Below are 27,089 nucleotides of genomic sequence, written 5' to 3'. Positions count from 1 at the left end.
GTCGCTACCTGCCATTTCTATCCCGCTTCCCGCCTGAGAGAAAACTTCCAACAGCAGACTTCCTTTGCTCCAACCCCAATCAGCTCTCCGCTCCCTTTCCTGTTGCTCAGACTCCTACCGTTACTAAGAGCTTCCTTAACTCGTCAGTATCGGCGATTGCTATTGCTTGTAGTGCCGTCCTGACCAATAGTAGCAGTGCTTACTTACAAGTGCGGCAGCGTGTTGCTAGGGCTGAGGCGCTGGGCCACCATTCTCCCTCACGGAAAGGTGAGCAGACCCGTTGGAAGGGATTGAGGAATGAGAGAATGTCAGTGTGTAGTTCGAGTCTGGCATTATTGATATTGGCTCCTACGAGCGTGGGAGAATTTAAAGAAACTACTGTACCATATATTAAGGATCATCGACCTGAAATATTATATCTGACAAAACGCTGGAGGAACTCAGCAGCTCAGGCAGCATCTATAGACCCGAAATGTCGACTGTTCATTTCCTTTCATAAATGCTGCCTGACCTGGTGAGTGCCTCCAGCATTTTATGTATTGCTCCGGATTCCAGTACCTGCATTATCTTGTGTCTGTCGAAAATATGGTATTACATCTCCGACATATAGGAAAGCTTCAGAATAGATTTGGTGATGCAAAATAAATTGGCGAAGCTTGTGGGGCTGGGATGGAGCCGTGAGGAGAAATGCAGCTAATAGAACGATAATAAAATAATGTTGATATGAGCAGAACCGATTCAGTGGTGGCGGAGAAACTTGAAATGCGAATATTAAAACCAATGCAGTTTTGAGCTATTGCATATGTAGTAACAAGAGTCAAATCGTGACAGTGAATTAAAAGAGGAGATACCCTGAGCAATGTAAGGGATGGATCAAAATTTTAAACTTAATGAATACAATTCTGTAGATAAGGATAAGAGAAAGAAGAAATATTGAGGGAGCCATTGTAAATACAATAAAATTATGAATAAATCCTAGAATTAAAATATTAATTATATTTAATAATATAATTAAAATACCAAAAGGCAAGAGTAGCTTGTTTCTATAAGTGTAGCAGTTTGCTGTCTAACCAAAAGGTGAATTGATTTGAGAAAGCTATTAGGGATGGAATTCAAACATGGTAATTAGGCAATACCAGGTCAGCTATTTCTTATTTGTACCTAAAGAAAGCCTGTAGAGTACATAACTGACAGATTGTTCACTGCAGTTAATTTAACACATTAAAATTGTATTATGCATCTTCAAGGATAAGCAGATGATTGGGGCTAAATATACTTTCCTGAAGATTGAGACGAGGATGTAGCTAGGTAAGAATTAAGTGGGTGGGTTAAAATTAAGAATTAAGTTGAGTGGGTGATAAAACAGAGCTTTATCAAATAAAACAAAGTTAAAACAGAAAAATTATTGTCTTGACAGTCTGAATCTTAAAGATGGGGTCTTCCCCTATGTTCTAGCATTGTTTACTTAAGTGAAATAAGAAATTACTTCAAAATACATCACATTCACTTCATTTGATATTACTATGTAAAATAATTCATTTTACTCTCTCCAGTACATTTATTTTAAAGACATTTACTCTTTAAAAGGCTTACAAAATATCCTCTAATTAAGAAAGTAAATGTAAGAACATAAATTCTGTCTGCTCTGCTATTCATCAGCAACTCAGGACTCTTGGGAGTTAATGCTTCCCTCTGCAACTGGATCCTTGACTTCTTAACCAATAGACTGCCATCAGTAAGGAGCCCTTGGTATTACAGGAAAGATTCTAGCATGGATAAAGCAGTGGCTGATTGGCAGGAGGCAAGAGTGGGAATAAAGGGAGCCTTTTCTAGTTGGCTGCCAATGACTAGTGGTGTTCCACAGGGGTCTGTGTTGGTACTGAATCTTATTACACTTCTGATTATTCTAAACACCGGTGCTCCACAAGGTTACATCCTCAGCCCCCTACTCTACTGCCTGTGCACTCATGACTATGTGGCCAAATTCTGTTCTACAAGCTAAAGAAATTCCTCGTCATCTCCATTCTAAATGGACATTCCTCTTCTGAAGCTGTGTCCTCTGGTCTTAGACTCACCCACCATAAGAAACATCCTCTCCACATCCACTCTACTGAGGCCTTTTGACATTCGATAGATTTCAATTTGGTCACCCCCCCCCCCCCCCCCATTCTTCTGAATTCCAGTGAGTAGAGGCCCAGAGCCAACAAAAGCTCATCATATGATAAGCCTTTCAGTCCCGGAATCATGTTTGTAAACTTCCTTTGAACCCTCTCCAGTGTTAGAACATCCTTTCTTAGACATAGGGACAAAACTGCTCATAATACTCCAAGTGAGGCCTCACCAGGGCCTTATAAAGTCTCAACATTACTTCCTTACATTCTAGTCCTCTCAAAATGAATGCTAACATTAGGGTCCTTCCTCACCACTAACTCAACCTGCAAAAATAAACTTTAGAGAATCCTGCATAAGGACTCCAAAGTCCCTTTGCACCTCAGATTTTTGAATTTTCTCTCCATTTAGAAAATAGTCTGCCTTTTTATTTCTTCTACCAGAATGCATGGCCATACACTTCCTGACACTGTATTCCACTAGCCACTTCTTTGTCCATTCTCCTATTCTGTCTAAGTCCTTCTGTAGCCACTGTACTTCCTCAAAATGACCTACCCCTCCACTTATCTTGGTATCATCTGCAAACTTTGTCACAAAGCCATCAATCCCATCATCCAAGTTATTGGCATATAGGTAAAAAGATTCAGTTCCAACACAGACCCCTGTGGAACACCACTAGTCACTGGTGGCCAACCAGAAAAGGCTCCCTTTATTCCCACTCTTTGCCTCCTGCCAATCAGTCACTGCTTTATCCATGCTAGAATCTTTCCTGTAATACCATGGGCTCGTAGCTTGTTAAGCAGCCTCATGTGTCAAAGGCCTTCTGAAAATCCAAATACACAACATCCACTGGTTCTCCTTTGTCTATCCTGCTTGCTGTTTCTTCAAAGAATTCCAACAGATCTGTCAGGCAAGATTTTCCCATGAGGAAACCATGCTGACTCCGGCCTAATTTATCATGTACCTCCAAATACCCTGAAACCACATCCTTACAATCAACGCCAACATCTTCCCTGCCACAGGTCAGACTAACTGGCCTGTAATTTCCTTTCTTTCTGTCCCTCTCCCTTCTTGAAGACTGCAGTGATATTTGCAATTTTCCAGTCCTCCAGAACCATGCTAGAATCAATTGATTCTTGAAAGAGCATCACTAATGCCTCCACAATCTCTTCAGCCACCTCTTACAGAACTCCGGGTGTACACCATTTGGCCCAGGTGACTTATCTACCTTCAGACCTTTCAGTTTCCCAAGATCCTTCTCCCTAGTAATGGTAACTTTACTTAATTCTGCCCCCTGTCACTCTCAAACTTCTGGCTTACTGCTAGTGTCTTCCATAATGAAGACTGATGCAAACTACTAATTCAGTTTCTCTGCCATTTCCTCGTCCCTCATTACTACTTATCCAGCATCACTTTCCAGCACTCTGTTATCTACTCTTGCCTCTCTTTTACACTTTATATATCCAAGGAAACTTTTGGTATCTCTTTAATATTATTGGTTACCTTAGCTTCATATTCCATCTTTTCCTTCTTTATAATTTTTTAGTTACCTTCTGTTGGTTTTTAAAAGTTTCCAATTCCTCCAACTTTCCAGTAATTTTTGCTTTATTATATGTCTTCTCTTTGGCTTTTATGTTGCCTTTGATTTCCCTTGTCAGCCACGGTTGCATCTCTCTGCCTTTAGAATACTACTTCTTTGGGATGTATCTACCCTGTGCCTTCTGAGTTGCTTCCAGAAACTCCAGCTATTGCTGTGTTGACGTCATCCCTGCAGGTGTCCCCTTTCAGTCAATTTTGGCCAACTCCTCTCTCATGCCTCTGTAATTCCTTTTACTCCACCGTAATTATAATACATCTGTCTTTAGCTTCTCCTTCTCAAATTGCATCACGTTGATGTCACAGCCAAGAAAGTTCACCAATGCCTCTACTAAAGAATGCTAAAAAATTTGGCATGCTCCTGTTGACCCTTCCCAATTTTTATTGATGCACCATAAAAGGCATTCTGTCTGTCTACCTCACAGCTTGGTATGGCAACTACTCTGCACATGACTGCTAGAAACAAAGAGTTGTGGAAACAGTTCAGCTCACCGGAACCAGCCTGCTCTCTATGGACTTTGTCTTTACTTCTTGCCGCCTTAGTAAAGCAGCTAGCTTAATCAAAGACCCCACCCATTCTAGACATTCACTTTTCTCCACTCTCCCGTCAGGTAGTTAAAGCATGAAAGCAGGTTTCACTAGGCTCAAGGACTGCACTGTTTTCAGATTCTCGAATGGATTTCTTGAATAAAATGGGCTCTTGGCCCTGCAGTTCACCTTGAGTTTTATCTTGCATTTTGTTGTTTACTTGGACTGCACATTTTTTAGTAGCTTTTATACTTTATTCTGCATTGTTACTGTTTTACCTGATTCTAGTTCAATGCACTGTGTAGGATTTCACTGTATCTTGATACATGTGACAGTAATAATAATAACCATTCAATAAGGTTATGACCAACCTTTCATCTCATTACTACTTTACTTCACTAATTCCATATCCTCAAATTTCCTTATTATCCAAAAATCAATTAATCTCTGTCTTGAATATGTTCAACAACTAAGTCTCCACAGTTGGTTTGGGTAGTGAATTCCAAAGAATCACCCCCCTTTTGGTGAAGCAATTTCTTCTCATCTTGGTTTGAAATGGCTAACTTGAGTTTGAGATTGTAACTCCTAGTTCAAAACAACCCAGCCAGGGGATTGGAAAATGCATTTATCTCCTGCTTTGAGTGTCTCAACCTATTTAATAGCAATGGGTGGGATGGAATTATTTTGCAGCTTTAGCATATAAAATGTGGAAACAAGTACAGGACTGATTAATTAGTGTGAATGCATTGGGTTGAATGACCTTGTGCTGTAAGATTCTACAATTAACAACTCATGCATTCCCTATCATGTTGAAGAATTTATTGAATTAGTGTTTCAAATAAAAGCTTTAAAAATTTCTAACACATTAAATTAATTAATTTGTAAGTAGGCCAGAAATTATTCTGCAAACATAAAGTGTCTCTTGATTGAAGTTTCTATATTTTTGCTGCCTTGTATGTGTCAAACTGAATTACATATTTTCAAAGTAGTAATTTCTTCTATCAAACTTTTTTCTCTTGCATTTGCAGACTTACACAATCAAATACTTTTCAGGTTATAAGTACAAGAAAACTCCAATAATCAGTTATCTTGTTTGGAAATACTGATGATTCAGCAATTGGCTCATCGGGTGCTCTTTCTTGCACTCCCTTTAAGTTCATCCTGGGGTCCTGTCACATGCTCTCATTAAACACACTGGGGCCTTGGTTCCAGTACTTTATTTGAACATACTCAGGTCTTAGCTCTTGTGCTCCCTTTAAACACACTGCAGACCTGTTTCTCTTGTACCTTCTAAACCCACTGGGGCCCAGTTCCTACGCTTTTGTTAAACTCGGCAGGGCTCTGTTTAATACCGTCCTTTTAATGTCACCTGTTTCACTTGAAAATTTATACCACTGTAGAGCATCTCAAAAATAAATAATTTTAATATTAATATTCAATAATCCAAAAAGTATATTAGCCTCGCACCATCAAGGGTACAGAATTATCAGTATTTTATTATACATGTTCTTTTATGAGGATCAAGATATATTTTCTGTAAAAACCTTGTAGCCAAATTTATTCTCATTGTAGACATTTTCCTTCAGAGTGAACTGTTTGTTTACAGCATCTGGAAGATGAGGAGACATACCTGGCTGGTTTGGCACACCACTCACTAGCCTTCTCAACATTGTTTGCTAGATCTGTGTTAGTTAAGTAATAGTGAATTGCATAAAGTAATTTGAGGAAAAGAGAGAGATTATTTAATTAAAACATAATGGAGGGGAAAAAGGAAGCCTCTGAAAAGATGGATAAATATTATAGTGAGGCTGGGCTGTAATCTTATCAACTGCCATTTTTGAATTCTTTCTGAAGCTAATGCTATTTCCTCTACTTGCAGCAATCTTTACAACAACTGATGCCAAGATGGGGATAGGACCAGGGATTATTATCCTTGCTTTTATTTGGGCTTTGTCTTTTCTGATATGTAAACTGCTATCTCGGTCAGGAGGCATGGTCAGGTAAGGCACTGTACACTACTTAAACCTTTCAGGTAACTAAGATATTACTCATTTAAAGTGTTGTCCTTCTCAGGATAATTACTCTAGAACCTTGCCCTCAGGTGAGTGTAATTGCATCAAACTTAGTCCACTCATTTTTTGAGATGAATGCCTGAAACAATTTTTCTGTTGGGAGTCTGAGGCTATGGACTAAGTCCCAAATTTTACACTGAACTAGTTTCATTCTAAATGACCAATGATTATCATTTTTTTCACCTTGAATCTCATTTGTTTTAAATTTCTGTTTTAAACTTGTATAGAAACATAAGGGAAAACAGAATATCATTTCTCCTTCAGTCAGATATCTCTTCTTCATTTGACTTTTGTGAAAGGGTCTTGAAAGGTGTTTAGGTTACAATCAGCAAGCAAAAGTGAATGGATCTAGTCATGGAACAATGGGCAGAGAGAGTGGGAGTAAATAGACCACATCATTGAACAAGGAGCATAGTAAAGATGAGAGAATTCAGGCCACAGATTACAAATAGAGAATGGGAGATAATAGATCATGCCATTAAATGTTGCTAACTAGCACTAAACATGGCTACACAGCACTGTTTTCGCTGTTTGTGCTAATTTCATTTAAAAGCTCCTTAATATACTCTCTGAGTACTTTTAAAGTACTTGTATTTCATTCATTTACCACTATTCAGTATTCAAGAGGTAAATTGCTCACAATAATCTTTTATTTTAATCTGTTATTTCATGTATGAACACACACACACACAGATTTTTGCCATACAAATGGAGCAATAATTGCATAAAGTATTAATATATGTATAAATGGGGCTTTGTTATTTACTAATAATAAATTGTTAGGTACATCTAGCTATATCTAACTATGGTGCTTTATGTATCGGAGTGGGTTAAACCATTGATCATTGTGTGTAGCGAATACGAGTGCAGTTGAGCTTTTAAAGAAACACAGTGAGAGCAGAATGGTGTAAGTCAAGGCAGTAGAAAGAACATACAAAACAGGGCAGGGATTGGGCTTCTGCATAATGAACATCTAGACTGAGCAAGAGTAGGCCTGAGTTTGGAAGGATTTTAGAGAACAGACCATGAAATCATACAAAATAAAACTAAACACACATAAGTTTGACTTGATTAAAATAGATAAATTGCCATCAATGATCAAGATTTAGTACATCAACATAGGACCACCTTTGAAGTAAATGTATCTTCAGCTCAATAATTTTGGTTTTCCACACACCTTGCATTCCTAGGTAGTTGAGAAACCTCTGAAATAAGGTGTTCTGCAATATCATCTGTACTGCAATATGGAATCAATAGAAATATCTTGTATGTTATTTTATGCAGCTGGCTTTCGATTGTATTGGTTTTCTTCCTGGCACTGATAATCACCATGATCCTCATCTTTTTTCCTCGAGCCAAGGAAACACCTGAACCAGTGACTGACGAAGTGGTAAGAACAGTGTTTGTATCTGTAGTTTTATAACCTTCCTCTGTGCTTTTATTAAAAACAATGAACTGTGTGCAGGCAACAGAACTTTATCAAGCCTCAGGCAATCTCATTTTTCACATATGCAGTGCACAATATATTGATTTCAGTGAAAGATGAAGTACTGTACCTACAGCATAAATCCAAGAAAACTCCCAAAAGAATAAGTCAAAGGTTTAAAGTAAAAAACAAAATAAACCCCAGCAGTAAAATAAATTCCCTTCACTATATCACTCCTTCGCTCAATCCATTTAATTACAGAGAGATGTTTCTGGCCCCCATGTAGTCCTCTGGCCAAAGGATCAAGGCTCTCTTATTGAGGTCACCTGAGCTGATATGACCTTTAATCTTTGATTTATAAATTATGTCAGCATATTAGAGCTTCATATTAGGATCAGAATTTTATTGTCCCGTATTTTTCCCTGATGATTTTCAGTTTCTAAAATAGTGAAACTTAGGCCAATCCAATGCCACAATAAAAGAAAGATAAAAAAGAGAAGGGAAAAGGCAGAGTTTAAGTCATGTCACACTTGTTTTTTTAATATATCATGGGAAGAAAAACAAATGGTAGGAAATATAAGGTTCCAAAATACCTAAGATTCAGAAAAGCAGGACATAAAGTATTTAAAGTTTAGGAGTAATATTTCTAGAAGTAGTGATTCTCTGGGCAGAAAATTTTACAGATTCACTACTCTCTGGGAGAAGCATTTTCTCCTCATTTCTATCCTAAATCTATTCCCCCAAATCATGAGGCCTACGTCCACTAGTTCTGGTATGACTCACCAGTGTAAACAACTTTCCTGCCTCTATCTTATCTATCCCTTTCAAAATTTTGTATGTTTCTATAAGATCCCCTCTCATTCTTCTGAATTCCAGAGACTATAATCCCAGGTGACTCAATCTGTCTTCATAGGCTAACCCCTCATCTCTGCAATCAACCTGGTGAACCTCCTCTGTACTATCTCCAAAGCCAGTATGAGGGTTGAGAAATCGAAGTTAAGAGGTTGTGGTTATTATGCTAGAGATAAGGAAACTGAAGGAATCTAGAGTTTTCTTAAACCATTAAATTACTTACTTGTTTAATTCAAAAATTAAATATTTAACTACAAAGAGTTTGTAATTGCACTGAAGAGGAATGAGGATGATGTATGGTTTCAAAGAGGTTAACAAACCTAAGGTAGAATTAGAAACATAAGATTAAATTGCATGATGAGTAGAGTTCATTGGTGTTGAAAAGGAACAGAGTGACAGAGCCTGGGAAAAATCTGACCTAGTATGGTCAGCTAAATGCCAATTGTCCAACAGATATGGAATTCCTTTGAAAGGAAATCTAGCTAAGATATCTTAGAATTACTTGTAGGCTACGGTGGGAAACACCAGAGTTGTTCAAGTTGATGACAGTGGAATCAACAAGTTTTTGTGGGCACATTTCCAGGAGTGTTTTAAAAAATGCAGAATGTGACTAATAATGTGGTTGTACCAAAAACCTTTTTGGTAATCATATTTCTGTAATCCAATACGTCAGTTTCAAACAAAGCTAGTTGCCTTGGAGATTCAAATCAATCTCCGTTTATTTATGCTTCTGCTCTCACTTTTTGGGAACTCTGCCACAGAGACACAATTGTAAAGAACAAAAACAGGCCCTTTGATGACTTGCATCATGCTGACCTTTTTGTCCATCCACTCTAATTCTATTTCCATACATTAAGTTTGTATTCTTTGCCTTCCCTATTTAAGTGCTTGTCTGAATGTCTCATAAGCATAGTAATTGTATCTGACTCTACTACATCCTCTGGTAGTGTGTTCCAGATATCAACCACTCTCTGTAAAAAAGAACTTAACCCTCTTTAAAATTTCTGCCACTTTCCCTATAACCACTGCATGCCCTCTTGTTTTTGACACCCGTACCATGGGAAAAAGATTTTAACTATTTACCCTATTATTGCCCGTCATAATCTTACATACAGTGGATTTTGGTTAATTGGAACACATCGGGACTAGTACATTTTGGGCCAATTAAGTGGTTGCCCCAATTAGCCGAAGTTTCTTGGAAATAATTAAAAAGATGTAACAAAGATAAACTGAGCAACAAATTATGTATTTAAATGAAGTGCAGAACAAGTTAGAACACGACCAATACAGGACTATAAAACTATGTATAGTCATTGATAAAGGAAATCATTCAGTGTATGCTGACGTGTTCTTGTGATTGACCGTAAATGAACAGATTCAGTACAGACACCTAATGCAGATAATGGACTACCTTTGTAACAGTGCTTTTGATTATTGCATCCTCCAAATCTTTATTTTCATTGTAACATTCAAGATGATTGTTGATACCTTCAAATTCTTCATAGTTCTTAGCTTGTTGAAGCAGTGAAATCATTTCATTTTCACTCCTGGCCATTTCTGGCATCTCCAAGCCTGAATGCTTGAAACTGCAGTGGGAAAAACAGTTCTTAAATTATCTTCCTATTTATTACTCTCCAACTATCAGTGACAAAAATCAATGCTTTTTGAACACAAATATGCAAGTGGTGCTATTTAAAAACTGTTTGCTCTAAGCTCGTTGTAATGTCTAATGGCCACACAATGTGCGGGTGATTGACACTAGTTAGAAAATGTTCGACAACAGTCTCCTGCCCTAATTAAGCGGTATAATATCCTAAATAAATGAAGGGAATCCCGACTATTTCCTCAATTTGTTTTTGTTCTTTAAGAGTTGTCTCAAATAAGTGGCTGCACCAATCAACCAATGGCCCAATTAACGGGAGTCCACTGTACTTCTATATCAAGACACTCCTTAGCTTCCTTTGCTCTAGGGAAAGCAAGCCCAGCCTATCCAATCTCTCCCCAGAGAAGTCCTTCAATCCAGGCAACATGCGGGTAAATCTCCACTACTTGAAGTATTTTTGTCATAATTTTTAGCTAGTGGTACTTTAGAACCAGAATGTAGAGGATTAATTGAAAATGACTTTTTTTTTCAAAAGATTTATGTTACTTCAGCTTTGAAAGTTATTTTGTAGTTAGTCCTTACAGTGGTTTCAGTTCACAAACATTACTAGTAGTTTGTTTCCCAGAGGAGGCACTGAAACCTACCTTCTGACATGTTATTGGTATTGATGATTTCAACAATGCAATATGTAGATATATACAGCACCTAGGGCTAGCTGTAGCTAATGGAAGGAAATGTGCATGCTTTCTTTGCTTATTGATTGTTCCTGTTTGGTATTTGTGTTCACCAATAAAAGCAATGAGTTATGGACAGAGTGACATACATAGATAGACAAGATCTTAAAAATAATAGCTCCCTAATTTGGGAATAATTTAGTTTTGCTAATGCAGTTCACTAGCTGACTGCAACACCACCCCCAACTGATCAGATGTGAGATTTTACAAACCTGACATTAAAACGGAACTATGTTGCAGTGAGCGTCAGCTAACTTCCACCTATGATCAAATAATAACTACCAGGATACCAATTAGCAGGGCACAGGGCAAGACCTCTGCTCACGAACCAATGAGCTATTAATATTACATAGACCAAGCTCTGTGTACTGCTCACAGTACCAGGCCCCACTAATTGGCTCATTAAAGAATGAGGTGTGTTAAACGAGCACCCTGCTAGTCCACAGGAGATTTTGTTCTGCCGCTGAGGTGGAGTTTATTCTTTCTCAGCATCTTTGTAGTGAATCAAGTTCCTTGTATTGCTGCACTAAAGTACACAGCCAATCTCTCCTGGAGGGGCAATGATTACCATTCGTTAGCATTCTGTCTCTGCCTCTTTTTGGCTGTTTTGCTCTCAAATCTAATTAATATTTTAGACCGCACATGAAGCTGCAGATTTGCATGTTAACATTACTTAGAAATTTCAGATAAAGCATTCTTTAAAAACAGATTGCAAGCATAGCACTAATTTTACTTTGGTAAGTCACATGTAAATGCTGATGGAAATCTGTGCTTGTCAATCATATGAAAGATATATGATCAAAATGGTACAGGCACTTCAGTGCTGATGATTTCTTATAAAATTCAGTTAAGTTTTTTAGGATGTATGTAAATTTGTATCACAAAATATAAATGCTGATAAGTAAATTCACTGCTATTTTGTCATATTTCTGAATAACTGAGGCTCATCCACTTATTCGTTCTCATTGTTCTGAAATATAGATTCATTATTCCATTTTAAAGAAGGCCATGTCCTGCACTCAACCATCTATCTGCACAGTCTGTTCCAGCAGATGTTCATTCTCTGTTTTTACACACCTTACGTGATGTTTTACCATATTTTCTTAAGACATAGGAGGAGGACAAGTTGGTCTGACAAGCCTATCCATTCCTATTCCCCAATTAATTTTCTCTATAATCTATTTCCTACATTTCCTTCAATTCCCTCCAGATTCAACCACTAACCTACACACTGCAGACATTTTTACAATGGCCAATTTGCCTCCTAACCGGTATAATTTTGGTTTGTGGAAGACAAGAGCACCCGGGGGAAATCCACATGATCCCAGGAAGAAGTGCAAACTCTACACCATTGAAACCAGAGTTCAGAATTGACCCAGTTTGCTGGAACTATTGGAACTCAGTGGCTGTGCTAACTGCACTACTGTACTACACACACAAAATGGTGGACGAATTCAGCAAACCAGGAGAGGAATAAACAGTTAATGTTTCAGGCCAAGACCCTTCATGCACTATACTGCTGGTTATAGTACACAAGGGTTTATGGTCTTCCTTTGTCTTTTTGTCGTAGTGTAAACAGATTGATTGTAGTCCTCTAGTATTGTGTCTGACAATGAAACATTGAAGTTAGGGAAATTGTTCCAACAGATTACAACATGTGAGCCCATTCTGTAGCTCATGGATGTAAACAAATGAGTATGCTCATTCCACCTACCACCCAAAAGAAGCAAGTCTAAAGCTGTTGGCTAAGTTACATTCAAGAGAAACTCTGGAGATGCTGGAAATTCAAGGAACGCACACAAAATGCTGGAGGAACTCAGCAGGCCAGGCAGCATCTATGGAAAAGAGTACAGTCGACGTTTCAGGCCGAGACCCTTCAGCAGGCCCAGTTACATTCATCAATTTCAGTATAATTTGTGAAGATAGTATTGTTCAAAATTGCATCTGCCTGGCAATAAGTGGAAATTTGTGTGGTACATATTGTGCTTTGATTTATAAACTTGATTTGGTATATCAAATTTAGATCAACATTTAGTTTGGCATTTGGCACTGTCGTCAACCCATGACAGCTGGAATTAGAGAAAGGTATGATAGAGACTTGATTAATGGAGAAAAAGAGTTGTGTTTATTTATAACACAAATCTTTTAAAGTTTCCTTAGACACCTTGATTACAATGTCAAAGTCAAGTTTATTATGAAATGCACAACTGCATGTATACACGTTTAATTAAAACCTACTTGCAGTAGCATCACAGGTACATAGCATCATCAAAACAGTATTCACAAGAAAAATGTACAAACCCCATTTCCAGAAAAATTGGGATATTTTCCAAAATACAATAAAAACAAAAATCTGTGATATGTTAATTCACGTGAACCTTTATTTAACTAACAAAAGTACAAAGAAAAGATTTTCAATAGTTTTACTGACCAACTTAATTGTATTTTGTAAATATACACAAATTTAGAATTTGATGGCTGCAACACACTCAACAAAAGTTGGGACAGAGTTAAATTAAGATTGAAAAGTGCACAGAATATTCAAGTGACACCGGTTTGGAAGACTCCACATTAAGCAGGCTAATTGGTAGCAGGTGAGGTATCATGACTGGGTATAAAAGTAGCGTCCATCAAAGGCTCAGTCTTTGCAAGCAAGGATGGGTCGTGACTCACCCCTTTGTGCCAAAATTCGTGAGAGAATTGTTAGTCAGTTCAAAAGGAACATTTCCCAACACAAGATTGCAGAGAATTTAGGTCTTTCAACATCTACAGTACATAATATTGTGAAAAGATTCAGAGAATTCAGAGACATCTCAGTGCATAAAGGGCAAGGTGGGAAACCACTGTTGAATGCGCGTGATCTTCAAGCCCTCAGGCGGCACTGCCTAAGAAACTGTCATGCTATTGTGACAATTATAGCCACCTGGGCTCGGGAGTACTTCGGAAAACCATTGTCACTTAACACAGTCCATTGCTGCATCCAGAAATGCAACTTGAAACTGTGTTACGCAAGGAGGAAGCCATACATCAACTCTATGAAGAAATGCCGGCGAGTTCTCTGGGCCCAAGCTCATCTCAGATGGACCGAAAGACTGTGGAACTGTGTGCTGTGGTCAGATGAGTCCACATTTCAGCTAGTTTTCGGAAAAAACGGGCATCAAGTTCTCCGTGCCAAAGATGAAAACGACCATCCTGATTGTTATCAGCGAAAGGTGCAAAAGCCAGCATCTGTGATGGTATGGGGGTGCATCAGTGCCCACGGCATGGGTGGGTTGCATGTATGTGAAGGTACCATTGACTCTGAGCCGTATATTAGGATTTTAGAGAGACATATGTTGCCATCAAGGCGACGTCTCTTCCCGGGACATCCATGCTTATTTCAGCAGGACAATGCCAGACCACATTCTGCACGGGCTACAACAGCGTGGCTTTGTAGACACAAAGTGCGTGTGCTTGACTGGCTTGCTGCCAGTCCAGATCTATCTCCTATTGAAAATGTATGGCGCATCATGAAGAGGAGAATCAGACAACGGAGACCACGGACTGTTGAGCAGCTGAAGTCTTATATCAAGCAAGAATGGACAAAATTTCCAATTGCAAATCTACTACAATTAGTATCCTCAGTTCCAAAATGATTAAAAAGTGTTATTAAAAGGAAAGGTGATGTAACACAATGGTAAACATGCCTCTGTCCCAACTTTTGTTGAGTGTGTTGCAGCCATCAAATTCTAAATTTGTGTATATTTACAAAATACAATTAAGTTGATCAGTAAAACTATTGGAAATCTTTTCTTTGTACTTTTGTCAGTTAAATAAAGGTTCACGTGAATTAACATATCACAGATTTTTGTTTTTATTGCATTTTGGAAAAAATCCCAACTTTTCTGGAAATGGGGTTTGTAAATTATAAACAACTTTTTCAAGAAAGAATCGAATTATTATGAAAAAAAGCAAAGTTCATTTTAGTGCCAGGTGGTCAAAGTGGTCATGGTATTGCTAAAAATAGTAGTGATTAGGATTGTGCTGGTTGGTTCAAGAACTGATGATTGAAGGAAGGCCGCTGTTCTTGAACTTGCTGTGTTGGACTTCAAGCTTTTGTATCTCCTGCCAGATGGCAGCAGCAAGAAGATGGCAAGGACTATCCAGAATGTATCCTCCTCTTCCGGCTTTGCAAGCAGCTTGTCATTCAGCTGATGACAAGGATAGCATCTTCATGGTTGCTAACTTGTTGTGTGCACAACACACTGTCAATAATCTAGAGTCCTGATCTATTGATTACTGCACAGTTCCTTCACAGCAGAGCATACTGATGGTTCATTCTGTCATATTGCACATGACATCATTGTAACATCTGGTTTTTTTTTTGTCTGTGTGAATTAAGCAGCACAGTCAAATGCCATATAGTGCGAAGATAGTCCTGATCACCCTATAGCCTCTTTAAATTCTATATAAGCTCCCAGTTTTTTGGTTCTGAATTCAGGAAAGAGCCCTTAGGGAGGTGCAAATACAACTACTGGTAATGCAGCTGGTGTTTGATGGGGAGGGTTGGTGAATAGGTAGGGGTGTCTTTTTTTAAAGCATGACATCTGACTGTTCATGTCATAGTCTCAAATTGATTAGTGGCTTCGTGGATGCTCATGTCCATTTAAGTGGATGTAGGTCAGGGTTTCCCATGAGTCAGTAGGGCTGTTTCAAGGAGGCTTTAACAATGTTCTTAAAGCTTTCTCTGTCCTCCAAGAAACCTCTTGTTGTGATGGAGCTAGACTGTTGTTTCAGGAATTCAGTGTTGGCATGTGGCAATGTGTTCCAGTCCCAAGCTTACGAAGCATGAATAGGGCCTTGATGCTGGGGATATCAATCTGAGGAAAGAAACTGACATTGACATTCTGCCAATGGATTTGGAAGATTTTGCAGAGGCAGCATGTATGTTACTTCTGTAATGCTTAAAGTTGTTGTCAGTACATGTCCTTGAAGCTTATAAAAGGGCAGAAATCCCTGCTGTTTAGTAGACAGTGAGCTTTTGCCTTGAGTTCTTCGAATACTATTTTCCTTCATTAGCCAAATGTGTTGGGTCACTGGAGATGATAGTTGATGAAACCTTGTTATTGATCTTTATCTTCACTGGTAAGTTGCTCCTGAAATGTGGAATGTGATCCATGTTTTCTTAAGTTTCACCATGGATTTGATATTTTGGGAAGTGTTGTGTAGTGGAGACAAGGTACAGAGAACACATGTTTTCCAGCTATTTAGTGTAAGGGTCAGACTCTACATGCACATGTAAATGAGTGCTATGTAGACTGCCACAGTATGAAGGTATCCTGACAGCTGCAAGAATAGTGAGCAATAACTGCATGTTTCCTTTCATATGGTCATATACCATCTGGTCATAGAAGGAGTTCAAAGGTTTAATGGTCCAATTTAATGTCAGAGAGAATAATATTCAATGTACATCCTGAATGCTTTTTCTTCGCAAACATCCACGAAAACAGAGAAGTGCCCTAAAGAATGAATGACAGGTAAATGTAAGAACCCCAAAGTGACCCCAGCTCCCCTCCTTCCCGCACATAAGCGACAACGAGCAACAATCCACCCTCTCTCCACCAGCACCGCCACCAAGTACTCAGCTTGAGCAAAGCAGTAGCAAAGGCACAGACTTGCAGTTACCCCAAAGACTTTGCATTTCACCCAGCATTCGACATACCGCACATTCTCTCTTTCCCTAATAAGGGAGAGAAGGGGTGTCTCCATTTTCCCAGCGAGCGGGTAGTCTTCCTTTTGATTGTAATATAACTCTATACTGACATTTACTGCAGTTAATAGCTCCCTGCACTATGGGGAACCCACTGATTGTAACAGAACTATTTCTTTCCTTCATCTGTGAGTGCCTGGATAGTGAATGACATGCATTTAGATTCCTTGGAACACAAATGTGTGTGACCATCAAACCCTTCCCACCGTCCCCTCCCCCCCATCCCTTATACAATAAGCAATAGGATACTGCAGGCTGGCATGTTCTGCAGTTATCTTCTGCTTGTACCTGGGAGGTATCACAATCATAATAAGCCAATGTTCGCATGATTATAATCAAAATTGCAGCTGAAGTATTTGGCAGTTCTCAATGAATTAACCTCACTGAAACATAAGCACCTGCTCAGTTAAGCAGGAATTCTCCTTGAAGACCCTGGGTGGATATTGCCTCCCTCTGAGAACCCTTCTCCTCCTCATAGTCATTCTTGTAGTAGTTCTAGCTCGTTCTTTCTGTCGTGTGGCACTTCTAGCAAAAAGGCAACTAAAGGACCCTTGAATGGTTATTGCATAAAGCTTGAGCTCCTGGTACAGTACTTGTGTGCACCGAATCAACATAGCAGACTGGTACATAAGTGGTTTGCTTTGCTTACTTAGAGCAGACATTATTATTAACCAGGTTACATCTTTCCAACTTGATGACTTAGCAAAAATGTTTGGATATACAGTGCCTTAAAAAGTATTCAGCCCCCACAACTATTTTCACATTTTACTTATTCATTTTCTAAATTGAAAATAAAGGTTTTTTGAGCTGCTGTACATAACATTATGCATCATGTCAAGTCAAAAGAAAAATTCCAAAACCTGTCAACAATTTACTAAGACTTAAAAATCAAAATTCTGAGGCTGAAAAGGTGTTCATCCCCTTTGTAATTACTACACTACCTTTCCTCAGGTGCAATGCTGTATATTACAGTACCAAGTCACCCAATCTGTTGATATAGAAAATTGGAGGATCACCTGCTGTCAATAAATTCATAAGAATAAATACCCCCTCTCTGTAAGGTCCAACAGTATGGTAGTTTTTCAACAGACCAAACCAACATGAAGACAAAAGAGTATTCAAGGCAAATCAGGGAAATGATAATAGAAAAGCACAAATCTGGAGGAGGGTCAAGATCATTTCAAAGGCACTGAACATACCTTGGAGCTCAGTGCAGTCCATCATGAAAAATTGGAAAAAAATATGAAATCATAGCCACACTGCCTACATCAGGCTACCCCTCCAAACTTAGTCACTGGAGAAGAATGGTATTTGTAAGAGAGGCTACTGTGAAGCCACTGGTCACTCTGAGTGAGCTGCAGGTGTCAGTGGCTGCAACTAGAGATGAGGTTCATGACTCCACAATCTCAAAGAGTGGCAAGGAAGAAGCCCTGGCTAAAGCAAGAAGTATATCCTTGCCTGTAATGACTTTGCAAAGCACCACTTAGAAGATGCTGTAAAGATGTGGAAAGTCTGGTGGTCGGATGAGACTAAATTGGAAATTTTGGCTTTAACACCAAGCGGTACGTGTGGCGTAAATCTAACACCGTGCATCAGCCAGGTAACACCATCCCTACTGTAAAGCTTGGTGGAGGGAACATCATGCTATGGGATGCTTATCAGCAGCAGGGACTGGAAATCTGGTCAGAATTGATGAGAAGGTGAATATTGCTAAATGCAGAGATCTCCTGGTTAAAAACCTGCTAGACTCTGCCCGAAAGCTTAAACTGGGGAGGAAGTTGGTCTTTCAGCAGGACAGCAACCCAAACCATACTGCCAGAGTGGCTTCAAATGAAGAAAATTGATGTCCCAGAGTGACTCAGTCAGAGTCCTGACCTTAACACGACCCTGGCAAGACTTCAAGATTGCTGTCTGCCGCCACTTTTCAACTAACCTGGCAAACTTTGCTCCATCACATTGTGCAAAGCTAATAGAGACTTATTCTAAAAGACTACTGGCTGTAAAAGTGGCAAGAGTTGTTTCAACTAAGTACTGAGTAATGGGGGATGAATACTTTTGAACTGCTGACATTATAGATTTTGAATTTTTTGTTTTTTATGCTTTACAATTTTCCCTGAATTTTTGGGCTCTACTATGGAAATAAAAGGAACATGTGATTCACAAATATAAGTTCTCAGATTGATCAAAATCCTTGGTTGTAATGCTCATTTATGTGAACAAAGGGTTGGGGGGCAGAATACCTTTATTAGGCATTTATTCTATATCATATAAGAAGCATATCAGCACCCAAATAACTAAGCTGTATTGACACATTTATTTTAATTGTGTGCCTATTAAATTTGCTGCTGTCAGATTTACTATTAAAAGATTTCTTCAGGTGCAATAGATCTTAAAATAATTTTTCTCCTCTCTACTCAGTGGGGAGGGAATTTACAAAACCATGCCGTATCGAGGTAGCCTGAAGACAGTCCATAATTTTGTTATATCATGAAGACACTGAAAGTTATTCTGTCCTTTTTTAACTGTCAGGAATGTGGGAACCTAATTAAATGCCCTTTTTTTTACACTTATGGTGTAGTTTCTTCTCAGCATAAAATTACTTCAGGCACCTTTTTTCATCTGCAAAGTAGGATATCACCAGATAGCATTCAAGACTGAGAGTCCTGTGTTTTTTCCCATCTTTAGTTTAGGGCACCACACAAATTGCTGGAGGAACTCAGGAGGTCAAGCAGCATCTATGGAAAAGAGTAAATCGTCGACGTTTTGGGCTGAGACCCTTCATCAGGATCCTGTCCTAAAGAAGGGTCTCGGCCCAAAACGTCAACTGTTTTTCTTTTTTCCATTGATGTTGCCTGGCCTGCTGAGTTCCTCCAGCATTTTGTGTGTGTTGCTTTAGATTTCCAGCATCTGAAGATATCCTTGTGTTTTTAGTTTAGGGCACTGAGTCTGTTTGTACTGATGCTCCACTCATCTTAATTCAGATAAACTAACTCAGCACAGACTGATAATCAAAACCTTGGCCTTTTGATCTTAGTACCTCAGAACCATGCTGTATCACATACTTGATGATCTGAAGAAAAGATTGTATTTGGCTTCATATTATTGCAGCATTTATTTATTGTTTGATGCAAATGAGCATTATTAGATGTTATATTCAAGATCTGATTTTGTTCATAGGCTCAGTTCATAATCTATAGGTCTTAATAGAGGGAGGCACTTAGTTGCAGCTGAGGTTTTCCCAGAAAGAGAGGCAAAGAAGTTGCCAAGGCTATTCTCTTATTCCTTTTTAATTGTTTTACATTAAAAGTATAAGCAAATTGCTTGCTTGTTCAGTTGGAGGGAGAAAGTACTAGAAGTTGTAACTATTTTTCATTTATCTTTCAGATTTTCGACAATTTCTTCATCGGTCGCTATTGTCTCTTGTGTTTATTGATTGTAGCATTTCTGGCGGGCTTGGTTCTACTATTTCCTCATTACATTGTGGAACAGAGAGATTCAAAACCCTTTCGAAGCTTCTGACAAGCAATCCAGAAGGTCCCTGAACTCTATCCGTGAAAGTGTTGTAACTTACCTAAAAGTTTCTTTCCATGAAAACTATGGAGTGGATATTGAAATATTTGCTGAGGAATAATAGATAAGTATTAATTTAAAGGTCAAACTCTCCTCTTTAAACAAAAAAAATCTAAATGAATTGCCTGTTTTTATTTTTCTGCCATTTCCTAGGGGTCTGTTGTTATGTTCGAATGGAAGTGAAAAGATTTTCATTGAATTGAGCAACATTTCAGTAGAAGAAGGATTAGTATTGAAGACATGTATCAATTAGGAGAAAATAACTATAAATTCATAGAAATGTCACCACAAAATAAGGTAATTTCTGGGATATACAAACATTTTATGATCAGTTTTGCCCCTCTTTGTCTTCTGTAAATCCATGGAGAGTCTAACTGGTCATTGTCCTTCCATACCAAGTGGCCACTTGAAACACTTGATTCTGAACAATCCTTGCTAACTGTATTTGGGTAAAATAGACAAATCTCATTTACTTTATCCAAGGTTAACATACATTTTCAACCAGTGCCAGTGAATACTGATCTGATGTTGCCATTCTAGCAGATTTTTCTTTTAGCTCTGGAATGGTGAACCAGAAGGCCAGACTAGAAACCATTCTGTTCAGTCTTTAAGAATATTGGAGAAATGAGGGATATATTTTGTTTCCTTCACTACTAATTCCTAATATGTAGGTCAAAACAGATGTGGAGTTGCATATAAAATATCAGAACATATGAGATAGATTAAACAGATATTTGTGTCTCATCTTGCCTTCTCACAGCTGGATTCTTATTCACTTATGAAAGTCTACCTAAGGGTTGAATTTAGTGCTTCTATATAAAACCACAGAAATTTTGCAATTTTGGCTTCTACAGCTCTTGATGCAGAGGCAATAGAGCAGACAAGGCAGATTTTCTCTGTTTGCCAACTGGTACCTAAATAGAGAAATTTCAAAGTCAAAAACAGGTTTATTATCACTGTCTTCCATGACGTGGAATTTGTTGGTCTGTGACAGCAGTACAGTGCTAAGACATAAAATTATTATAAACTACAAAATAAAAAATTGTGTAAAATAATAGTTAAGGGCTATCTGCTAGTTTAAAATAACAATTGAACATACCAGATTAAACAGAAGTAGACTCTTTTCACTAGAGGAGCTACGTACTTTTATATGGTGTCCTTAACATAGTAAAATATCCCAAGGCTCTGCAGGTATATGTTAATAAAATCAATTGACACCAAAACATGTGGTAATTGACCAGAAGCTTGGTTAAAGAGGTAGATTTCACAAGCACCTTAGAGACAAGTAAAGAGGTAGAGAAGTTTAATGAGTGAACTCATAAACTTGAAGACATGGCTGCTACTGACGGAATAGTTAAAATTATTGCCATTCAAGAACAAGATACCACAAATGGTTGTAGAATTAGAGATTACATAGATAAAATTGCATTAGGCCTGGAATTACTTGAAAACACGGATTAGAATGTTAAGATCAGGGTGTTGCACTAGGGGTAGATAAATTTTGAGAGACAAAATGGAGATCTACGCAGTTGGGATTCTATGAGTCTGATTGAAGCACAGGTTGTTGTAACATTTGAGAGTTGGGTTGCTGAAAATAGTTAAGTATATAAATGAACAAATGAATCGCTTAGGCATGGAGAACTATGGGCAGAGTGATTGGTGATAGGAATTAATACAGAAAGGTTCCCAATGGTTGGCATGGATGAATTGAGCCAATTGGCGTGTTACCATGAATTCTATGAAGTAGAAAATGCAAGTGGATTGGAATGGCTCATGTGAACTGATTGGGATGAACAGCCTTGTTCCATATTCTATTAAAAACAAAATTCATTTCTGCTTTCTATGGGGAGAAGCAAACTAGCTTTACTGGATAATAAACACAAAGTACACTGCAGATGCTGTGGTCAAATCAACATGTACAAACAAGCTGGATGAACTCAGCAGGTCAGGCAGCATCCGTTGAAAGGAGCAGTCAACGTTTCGGGCCGAGACGTTGACTACTCCTTTCAACGGATGCTGCCTGACCTGCTGGGTTCATCCAACTTGTTTGTACGTGTAGCTTTACTGGACATTGTTTCCCGTGAACGAAGGGGGCTGTGCAAGAAATGATTGGCTCAGCAACATTGTGGAACCCACCAATCATCCCAATCTTAAAAGATTTTTCACAGCTAATTATTTAACATGATTTTGGATACATTAATATTTTTTCAGATTTTAAGCATATTATTTTGTAGTTACTATAAATGATCATTTTCTGGTAAATGTACACTTTTATGTAGCCAAAGCAGAAATGCTAGAAGGACTCAGGCAGCCAAGCAGCATGTGTGGAAAGAAATCAGTTAATGTTTTGGGTCAATGACCCTTAACTACTCTGAGTTTTTCTTTCCATAGATTCTGCTTGACTGGTTGAGTTTTATCAGCATTTCTGTTTTTGTTTTGGATTTGAGTACCTGCATTGAATTTGTTTTCCATGCAGCTTTACACATATTTGTTAAAAAAATTAAAACACATACAAATCAGTGCATTTTGAAGTTTTTAAATAAAAAAATGTTTAAACTTCCACATCTGAGCCTAACACTCAATCCTGAATTCCAAGGAATTTGCTGCTCCCATTCCCTGTTGCTCCCATTGATGTTTGATGAAGAATGTGACACTAGGTGGCATTGCAATGCCACCTAGAGACCAAAATTAAGAACTATCAAGAAAATATTTTGCAGTTGTAGCTAAAAATGGGAAGAATGGAAACAAATTTCTAAATGAAAACCATAAAGTAAATGGAGCATGAAAGAATAAAGATAAATCAAGGTAAAGAAATATAATGCATATGTTGTGATGTCACACACAATAGCAGTTCTGTTTAATAGTTATAGTTAAATTTAATCTAAATGGGACAGAATTATTTTGCCATATGTGATTAGGTATTCTTCCTATATGATTAATTTTCTTCTCTGATATGTCTTTTCCCTCATGTTCTGCAGAGCACAGCAAACTAACTTAAAGCACACAGGGAACAATCAAAACCCACAATGTTAAATGTAATGTACATATTGCTTGGTCTCTAAGGTTTTCTTTAAAAATGCATAATAAAGTGTCTAAATTTCCTGTGCATAATTCAGATTTTCAAGATTTTCCCCTTTTTGACACATTAATAGAGGTGTAAATGGAAATAAAGTACAGATGAACCCTGATCTAATTAAATGGATTGAAGGAGTGAATCTCACCGAGTGTAAGATAGCTGATAGCACAGAAATAGGTGGGAGGGAATGTTATGATGAGAATATTTGGACTCTACAACAGTAGGCAAAATAAGCACTGAATGGAGTTTCATATAAGAATGTATAAGGCCATGCATTTTCATACGAGGAATCAAAAGGTAGACTATTATCTGGAGAGAGGTTGCAAATTAGTGGAGTAATTTGTGCAAGTAAACATAAGAAGTTAGGATTAAGGTACAGCAAGTGATTAAGAAGACAAATGAGTCCTTTATTGCAAGGGGATTTGAGTTTTAAAACAGACAAATAATTTTTCAGTTGTAACAAGTGTTGGTGAAGCTAAAATTGGAAAACTATGTGCAGTTCTGGTCTCTTATTTATAAACCAATACAACATGAAAACAGGCCCTTTGCCCATGTAATCCACACCAACAATAAGCCATCCATTCAAACCAATTCTACAGTCCCATTTATTTTATTCTCCTCACATTTCCATCATCTCCCCCCAGATTCTACCCCTCACCCACACACTGGGGAGCAATTAATTTAGAGTTGTGCATGTTGGCAGCATAATTGACATCTTTGGGATGTGGGAAGAAACTGGAGCACCTGAAGGAAACCTGAATACTCCACACAGACAGCATTGGAGATCAGCATTGAGCCCGGATTGTCAGAGCTGTCAGGCAGAAGCTCTGCTGAGCCATTGTGCTGCCCATAGAGGATGTATTAGATTGGAGGAGTCCAGAAAAGATACACTGGGCTAATTCCTAGGATGAGAGGGTTGTCCCATCACCAATGACCAAAATATAAGGTTTGATCTATATTCTTTGCAGTTTAGAACAAAGGGTGATATTATTGAAACAAGATCTTAAGGGGGCATGACAAGGAAGATGTTGTGATGTTTCCATCAGTGGAAAGCCTCAAAGGAAGGGTAATTATTAGACGATAAGGAGGCAGCCATTTAAAATTGAGATACATAAGAATTTCTTCTCTGGAATTCTGTGGACTGAAGGACTGGTGGCTAAATCAATGGAGATATATAAAAAGGAGGTATATAAATTTTTGAAAGTGGAGAATTGAGGTGATGGAGTAGTGCCTATAAAAAAATATTCACCCCTTTGGAAGTTTTCATGTTTTATTATTTTATAACATTGATTCATAGTGGATTTAATTTGGCTTTTTTTGACACTGATCTACAGAAAAGACTTTTGTGTCAAAGTACAATCAGATCTCGATAAAGTGATCTAAATTAATTATAAATATAAAACACAAAATAATTGATTGCATAAGTATTCACCCCCTTTGATATGACACACCAAATCATCACTGGTATAGCCAATTGGTTTTAGAAGTCCCATAATTAGTTAAATGGAGATCTGTTTTGGAGACCTGTGTGCACTCAAAGCGTCTCAATCGATACACCTGTTTCTGGAAGATCCAACTTTTGGTGAGTCAGTATCCTGATAAAAACTACACCATGAAGACAAAAGAACACTCCAAGCAATCTCACAAAAAGGTTATTGAAATGCACAAGTCAGGAGATGGATACAAGAAAATTTCTAGGTCACTGAATATCCTTTGGAATACAGTTAAGTCAATCATCAAGAAATGGAAAGAATATGACATAGCTGTAAATCTGCCTAAAGCAGGCCATCCTCAAAAACTGAGTGACTGTGGAATAAGGGGACTAGTGAGAGAGACAACTCGGAGCAGTTACAAGTTTCAGTGGCTGAGATGGAAGAGACTGCACATAAAACAACCGTTGACCGGGTGCTTTATGAGTCGCAGCTTTATGGGAGAGTGACAAAGAGAAAGCCACTGTTGCAAAAAACTCACATGAAATCTCAGCTAGAGTTTGCCAGAAGGCATGTGGGAGACTCTGAAGTCAGCTGGAAGAAGGTTCTATGGTCTGATGAAACCAAAATTGAGCTTTTTGGCCGTCAGACTAAATGCTGTTTGGTGTAAGCCAAACACTGCACATAATCGAAAGCACACCATCCATACCATGGAGTATGGTGGTGGCTGCATTATGCTGGGGATGCTTCACTGCATCTGTTTTTACTTCAACATGAAAGCGTCTTTTTCTGTTGATCAGTGTCAAAAAAAGCCAAATTAAATCTACCATGATTCAATGTTGTAGAACAATAAAACATGAAAACTTCTGGGTGGGGGGGTGTGAATATTTTTTATGGGCACTATAGAAATGTCACTGAAGAAGAGTTGAAGCCTGAAGCACATCAGCCATAGAAGTATTGACTGGTGGCCTGCTCCTGCTCCTACTTTCTTGTGGTTCTTCACTTTTGCTTGGTGTTTAGGGCTGTTAGTTTTGAGTCAGAAAAGCCCAGACTTTATCATTCAAGCTGATGCTCAAAGGTATCTGGGTAAATATAGCATTGGTGCTATCCTTTAGATGAGAGATCAAGTGCATTGATCTACTGAGATATCAACTGGAAGCCATTTACACTTTTCAAGGCACAATATGTTTTCATGATGTCATGGGCAACGTTACTTCTGCATCCAGTACAATAAAACTGAAAGCAAATAATGCAGACATTAGAAATCTGAAATATAATACAAAAAGCTGAAAATCCTTAACGTGTCAGGCAGTATCTGTGGAGAGAGTAATTAAAACTAGGCATACTATTCAGTAATCACATTCCTATTTGCATTATTTTGTTTGCAGAATGTCTGTTGCAACTTCTGGCCTGTGTTACAACAAGCATCACATTTCAAGATAAATCATAAAAAATGATCTGCTGAAACATTTATGAAGACATTCAACCCATCATATCTATGTCAATCTTAGTTTAAATAATCCAAATATAATTCTGCTGCCCAGCAGTCTCTTCATTGAGCTTCTATTATGGATTGCTTTAAATATTTATACACTTTCCCTTTTAAAGATGCAATATTCTCTGTCTCAACTAGTACCCATGACAAGGTTTTCATGCTCCTGACTACTATGCAGAAAGAAAGCTGTACTAACCTTTCCTCACTCATTTAGTGCCACCTTTAAATTAATACTCTCCAGTTATTGATTCTCCAACCAGAAGACATAGTTTGATTCACACGATCAAACACAATCTAATTTAAAATGTCATCATTAAATATCCTTGACCTTTTTTTTATCTGGAAGTAAATGAGATCTGACATCATATATCGGGGTTAGTGCAGGAAAACTGAGGAGATAGAATGTCAGCTGTGAGCACTGAATGGTAATGCAGGGTCAAGACGTCATGGCATACTATTGCAGCTGTTTTGTAAATTAAAAAAAATAAAGCTTGCATTATATGCCACCTATGGCAATGACTGGTTGTCCCAACTCATGCTATGTAGTCAATTTGTGCACAGCAAGCTCCCCCACATAGCAGTGCTTTCATGACAGTTTTGTTAGTGATATTGGTTGAAGAATAAATATTGACCAGAACAATATGGATATCTTGCTTGCTCTTTGATATCATCCATGGGATCCTTTATCCATTGGACATAGTAAGCAGGATGTTGGTTTGGTATCTCACCTGAAAGACTAGATTTTGATACTTAAAATACACTCAGTGGCCATTTTATTAGGTACTCCCGTACACCTGCTTGCTACTACAAATATCTAATCAGCCAATCATGTGACAGCAACTCACAACA

General features: G+C 38.1%; 1 protein-coding gene across 1 annotated transcript; it reads left to right on the top strand.

The window, feature by feature from the left end:
• Positions 1-208: 208 nt before the first annotated feature.
• Positions 209-26,853, top strand: tmem218 (transmembrane protein 218). Its single transcript, XM_073029720.1, has 4 exons — positions 209-267; positions 6,113-6,233; positions 7,590-7,695; positions 20,054-26,853. Exons 2-4 carry the CDS (start codon positions 6,139-6,141, stop codon positions 20,186-20,188), a joined length of 336 nt encoding a protein of 111 aa, XP_072885821.1. The 5' UTR covers positions 209-267; positions 6,113-6,138; the 3' UTR covers positions 20,189-26,853.
• The last annotated feature ends 236 nt before the right edge of the window (positions 26,854-27,089 follow it).

The sequence above is a fragment of the Hemitrygon akajei genome, chromosome 26 (assembly GCF_048418815.1).
Source record: "Hemitrygon akajei chromosome 26, sHemAka1.3, whole genome shotgun sequence".
NCBI classification, from domain to species: domain Eukaryota; kingdom Metazoa; phylum Chordata; class Chondrichthyes; order Myliobatiformes; family Dasyatidae; genus Hemitrygon; species Hemitrygon akajei.
This window is presented reverse-complemented; position numbering and strand designations above follow the sequence as displayed.